The sequence below is a fragment of the Limulus polyphemus genome, unplaced genomic scaffold (assembly GCF_000517525.1).
Source record: "Limulus polyphemus unplaced genomic scaffold, Limulus_polyphemus-2.1.2 Scaffold2774, whole genome shotgun sequence".
NCBI classification, from domain to species: domain Eukaryota; kingdom Metazoa; phylum Arthropoda; class Merostomata; order Xiphosura; family Limulidae; genus Limulus; species Limulus polyphemus.
In genome coordinates this window covers 33,863-40,363 of record NW_013668384.1, presented here as the reverse complement: position 1 = coordinate 40,363, position 6,501 = coordinate 33,863, and the positions used below count along the sequence as shown (strand labels likewise).

The window sequence follows — 6,501 nt, the reverse complement described above, 5'->3', positions numbered from 1 at the left end:
TTAAAATAGCAATATCACTCTACACGTACATGTTTCGACGTGATCTACGTCATCCACTTGTAATAGTCTTGTAAGTTACTCCTGAGGATGATGTAGATCACGTCGAAACATGTACGTGTAGAGTGATATTGCTATTTTAAAATGGGAGCCGTACTGCTTCAATCAAGTTTTTATTGTGTAAATATAAAACGTTGTTTTTAATTATCAATTATAATTTTAAAAAATTTAAACAAAAGTGCCGGTAGTGCATATTTATAATTTATATTTATATCCTATTTTTTATGGTTTAAATTTAAATTTACCGAACCTGTACAGAGAGTAATTAATGAAAATTACAGATAAAACATAAAGTTTTTTTTCTAAAGAAACGTTTGATAACTAACTATCTGGACATTCGAAAGATTTCGCATATGAAATGTCAAAATTTTCTTTTAATGATAGATGGGAAAAGGAAAAAAAAAAAAGGCACGAGAGAAACATTGCTTTACAAACCTTATAACTTACTGATATTATTCGTATGAAAGTATTGTAATGTTTTCTGATAATCTGCCAAATTTCCTTAACGTTCGCTTTCTAATTTAAAAGTTATAGCATAAAAAGTATAACAAGCACAAAATGGTTACGAGGTCGTCACATTGTCTGACCCCGTATTGAAAGAGTTATACCACGATCATCATTTTGATTTATAAGTCATCACCATCAAATGTCTGAAAATTAGAATCATCGACAGTTATAATTTCATGCCCTTGGCTCTATCCTCGTTTCTGAAAACGTTTGGTTTAGAAGACCTATAGAAAGGGAACTTTCCCGCGTCTTTTCAATGTAGAATCAAAGTAAAAGTATTGAATAGGTATACCGGACGTCAGTTTTTACTCTCCTGATACCATTTCTGCACCATAAGACGAAAAATCCTGGATTGACAATGTCAGCAACGATATAAGTGTGGACTGAGGATTCTTTTGCAGTATGTGTCTGTGAGTTGTTGATAATAAACTCGACAATAAACGGACAGTACACACTCCATTTGTTTTAAAATAATATCTTCAAAACAAATTAAACGCATGTACAAAAATTATTTACACCATATATATCACAGTGACTCTAAATAATTATCTTTTCTGCTCAAAACTCCACTTAGGCTGATTCATTTACTTTAGAAGGCAATTGACAAATGAACTATTTCCTCTACTCTTATCGCAGTAGTATCAGTTAATAATTCACTTACACTACACTGTGAGTTATCACAGTTTTTCTTAAACTTCAAATGATTGTCTCCTTTTCGACAAAGTCCTCACAGGCGAGTTCAGTTACTTTAGAACACCCTTTGACAAGACAAATTATTTTGCTTATCTTTATTGAACTCTGAAACTCACTTTAAAATATCACCTGTTAACTCTAATCACTCGCACGCCGAACTTTCTGTAAGGGATGTGAACAGCTATAATATAAAAATACTCATTCAAGGTAACGAGGAAAAAAGCGAAGGTTCGAGTAACATGAAGTTAACAATATTAGTAAAGCTTAGAAAACAATACAATTACAAACACAACGTATGACTTTTACCAAGTTATGTAACCAAATTTGTCATAACTATCGCCTTTAAAGTAATTAACTTTAAACTCTCTTGTTATGAAAAACTACACAATCATTATATATGAACTCACAAAATTAGTTAAATAAAAACACTTACACTGAACAGTCTTGTATATCCAACAGAGAGGAAGGGCACATCTTTCACTTTCAAGAAAAGATGTACATGTAATAACACTATCATTGTTGACTCCTAAATTTTCACTGATCTCTCATTGAACGTTATATTTATTATCCTTTCTTTTTTTTCTTTAGATATTTCAAATTCAAACGTAGATAGACTTCAATGGTACTGTCTTCAATTCAGAGAAGAGTTTCTCACAACCTGCAACATCTATCCCTTTAGATACAGTAGCATTGCTTCTGTTTGCAAGGTTGTGCAGAAGCAAATTTACACCACCAAGATCGATAGCTCTCATACCTAACCACGTATACTTTACATCCAACAACTACAACCAAGTATGTATCTGGTGGTTAGATTACTTACAGAAATCGTAGGGTGTCCATATCCAACTGTACTTAATGGTGGTGGGAATCAATATCTGAGTTATGAAGTAGACAGTTTCAGTAAGGAGCAAAATACAATATGCATGGGTGCAATACATGTTATAATTGTGATACACAGAATATGGTTCTAAATAGACCCATGTGTTTGAAAGAAAATGTACATTAGAAAGACAACAACTCGAAACTCGGGGGTACAAGATCATATCGATTTTGGAACATGAATTAAAAAATATGAAATCTAATGATTCCCACTTTATAAATTTCCTTAGGGATCACACAGTTGTTTTCCACCTGATGTACAAGATTCCTATGAAGAGGGAGTTGACGTGAAAAACATTTTGTATGATATAAAAGGAAGGAATAAAGTAGGTAGACATGGAGAAACATATATCTGGTTGAACATTTATAACAACAAATTTCTCTCAATTTGATAATTATTTTGGGCTCACAAAATGTAAGATCCTAGCCCGAAGAAATTCTGTCATCCAGTTTTACTTTTTAGAAGTTATGGAAATTGCCTTTTCCTTTATGTGGGTCATGCATGGAATCCAAATCATCACCACCATGTAACCATTTTGATGACTACAGAGCTTTCATCGGTACCTGGGTCATCGAAGAAGTGCAAAAAGCAGTTGAGTCTGGCTTCCAGGTAATGAAAATATACGAGACTTATCTCCTTCTATCATGTTAAGTTCAGGGATTTTTTAATGATCATACATTTCTTAATATAAAGAAGGAAAGTTCTTGATGGCCCTCTCACCGTGTAGCATAACAAGATTACGTCACAGAGTACCTAAAAATGAAGGGGTGCAACTGGCTACAAAAAGATAGCCTTTAATCCAGGAAAAGGTCAGTTGCAAAACTATGTCTTAACTCTTTTTGGGGATGTTGGGGGACAACTTATGAACGTAATATCGGTTAAAGTGTATTATTATTTAGTGAATGGTAATACTAAGGTTATAACAGATGTTACACTAATAAATTAAGAAGTAATAGCTCTTCATTGGAAACATAAACTTGAGTGTCTGCCCCAGAAAGATCAAATCAACATCATGCTGATCTGTAATTATATCATGTATTAATCCGGATTATATGATACAGATAGTTTTGTTTACATTTCAGACACATCTAATGATCCACCACTAGGGGGTTACCTTGGTGAATTTACAGACGAGCTGGCTATTTATTGTATAAGATACGATGATGAGAAATGATGTTGTAAAATTATAGATCCTACCTCCAATTTAATCAATAATGAGAAATTAAACTTCTCAACAATTTTGATATTGATTATTTTTCATCTAATGGAACTAACTTTTCCAGTACACACCAAACAACACATCTATGCAGACTGTAACACCCTTACATATGGATATTGATTATTTTCTATCTAATGGAACTAACTTCTCCAGTATACACCAAACAACACATCCATCCAGACTGTAAAACCCTTACATATGGGTGTTGTTTGGTGTATACTGGAGAAGTTAGTTCCATTAGATGAAAAATAATCAATATCCGTATGTAAGGGTGTTGTAGTGTGGATGGATGTGTTGTTTGGTGTATACTGGAGAAGTTAGTTACATTAGATGAAAAATAATCAATATAACTTCTCCAGTATACACCAAACAACACATCCATCCAGACTACAACACCCTTACATACGGATATTGTTTATTTTTCATCTAATGGAACTAACTTCTCCAGTATACACCAAACAACACATCCATCCAGACTGTAAAACCCTTACATGTGGATATTGATTATTTTTCATCTAATGGAACTAACTTCTCCAGTATACACCAAACAACACATCCATCCAGACTACAACACCCTTACATACGGATATTGATTATTTTTTATCTAATGTAACTAACTTCTCCAGTATACACCAAACAACACATCCATCCAGACTGTAAAACCCTTACATATGGATATTGATTATTTTTAATCTAATGGAACTATCTTCTCCAGTATACACCAAACAACACTTCCATCCAGACTGTAAAACCCTTACATATGGATATTGATTATTTTTCATCTAATGGAAATAACTTCTCCAGTATACACCAAACAACACATCCATCCAGACTACAACACCCTTACATATGGATATTGATAATTTTTAAATGTTGAATGTACAATCTCTTTCATCACGAGACTTAGAATTAAATAAAATCAAGAGTTGCTCTACGTATTATCTAAGACAACTATTATCTAAATTTTATCGTGTGTTTTAGTAAACGTGCTTTAAATGTTTTATGCAAGTCTTTAATTAAAAGCTGGCTGTCAAGAAAGCATCAGTTAAACAGAAACTTGCTAATACAGAAAGGAGGATTTTTCAAAATTTATCAAAGAAAGCTATGGAATACATTAGAATTAAAATGGAATCGCCGACACATGAAAATACAGATATAATCTTCATATATTTTAAAGAAAAAGCTAAAATTCCATTGGACTTGATATGTTCCAGTGAGGATCTAACATGAAATGATAGAGGAGAATTAGTGATTCATGAAAAATCCATCCTGAACAGTAACATAATCGACCTAACCAACGATGTGCTTCAAAAAAGAGAGTATTTTAACTACAAATGTTGGAAAAAAGTTGCAGATATGAATATTCCCCCAAGAAGGTATTAGAAATATAGACAGATTGATGCATATAAAACAAGATACATATGTTAAAAGATCTAAATGCACTCTATCTAAATGAGATCATTTTTAGAAATATCATATTATTCAGTCATTTTTCTATTGACTGTCGTAATAAACAGTTTGTTTTCAGCACTTTAAGCTTAGTAATATTTTGAGCCATCTGGGAATTAACATTATCTGTTTTAAAGGTCAAGTTATTTTTACTATTAGAGAAATTAGTCAGTCGTAACCTAAATAAAAGTAGATGGCATAGAAAATAATGTCTAATAAAACTCTACAATCTATTTATTATAACCCTATAAATTATGTTAGTTTTGGTGGAGTACAACCACTCTAAAACAGATCAAAGATAGTGTTACGACAGCGGAAGTCACGCGACGGTGGGAGCATGCGCGCTGGAGTTTCTAGGAGGATGATTTACACAATGATGGTATATTAGCCATGGACCTAATCCCCAGGCAATGGGAAGCCCCTTCCAGACTCCGCAGCTAAACCCTAATGCAGACATCTTCAGTCCTGCCAGAAGTCGCCTTCCAGACACGAGTGTCAGCAATAGGGGTATTCTAGTACGAAGGAAGCCACATAATTTCGATAGGAGGGCACCATGGGAAGCATATAGAGCACAATTTGAGCTTCTGGCAGAAATGAATGGATGGACAGAGGAGCAGAAGGCAGTGTACCTGGCAACGAGCTTGAAGGGACAGCCACTGGAAATGCTTGGACAGTAGTCAGCAGCCGACAGACACAACTATAGAGCACTGGTAGAGGCTCTGTAACTTAGGTACGGAACCCAAAACCAGTCAGAAGTCTACAGGGCCAAGTTCAGGACCAGAGTCCGTGCTAAAGGGGAGAGCCTGCAAGAGCTGGCACATGATTTGGAAAGCATGGCACACAAGGCCTATCCAACTGCACCACCCGATGTCCTCAAGTTGTTGCTGAGGGATCAGTTTATAGAAGCCTTTGACAGTCCACAATTGAGGTTTTCCATTAGGACTTATTACACTGACAATAAATATTATAACAATTACACACAGAACATACTTGTCTAAAATATCTTGAATTAGAATCTTACATTATGTCCAGTACAGAAGTAACAAGGTTGATAGAGTCATCAGGATGCAAGGCCAGAAAAGGGCAGCTTTCATAGAAGTTTGAGGAACTTTGCTGGTACTCTAATAAATCTGGGCACAAGAGAGCTCAATGCTGGCAGCTTCAACACAAGGAAGATGCCACTTCAGGAAAGGCTGCTACCCAGAAAGGTTGTTGGAACTGTGGTGAGCAAGGACATATGAGGAGCCAGTGTAAGAATAATATTACCAATAAGTCAACCTCAAGGAAACCAGTAGTGGTTCTTGTTGATGGACGCCTACCAACTCCCATCGTGAAAGTCCCAACAGCTAAGTGTAAAATGCCAAGCATACATAGAGTTTACGTGACAGGAAAGCTGGATCGCCAAAAGTGCAACTTTGTCATAGATTCTGAATCTCAGTAAGCCGTTGTGAGTATCAAGGTGCTAGATCACAAAGGAGTACCAGAAGCCGTACAGAAGCTCTGTGGTGTGACAGGACATTATGCAAGGTTGTGGGGACCAGTGTGGGTAACTATTGAGCTCATGAGCATAAAGGGCAGACTCAAAGTATATTGGCTGACATTGAAGACCAATGCATATTAGGGTTGGACTACTTACTACCGAGGAAGTGTGTAGTCAATTTCGATAAGATGACGCTTGGGAATAACAAAGGCCAAA

The 6,501-nt window shown here is 35.2% G+C and overlaps 1 protein-coding gene across 1 annotated transcript in view; it reads left to right on the top strand.

The window, feature by feature from the left end:
• LOC111087870 (zinc finger protein 19-like) overlaps window positions 1-2,451 on the top strand; it is a 33,558-nt gene extending 31,107 nt beyond the window's left edge. The window contains exon 3 of the mRNA XM_022396085.1: window positions 2,367-2,451. Within this exon, the coding sequence (XP_022251793.1) occupies window positions 2,367-2,392 (26 nt within the window). The 3' untranslated portion in view covers window positions 2,393-2,451. The remainder of the gene's footprint in view (window positions 1-2,366) is intronic.
• Window positions 2,452-6,501: the final 4,050 nt, after the last annotated feature.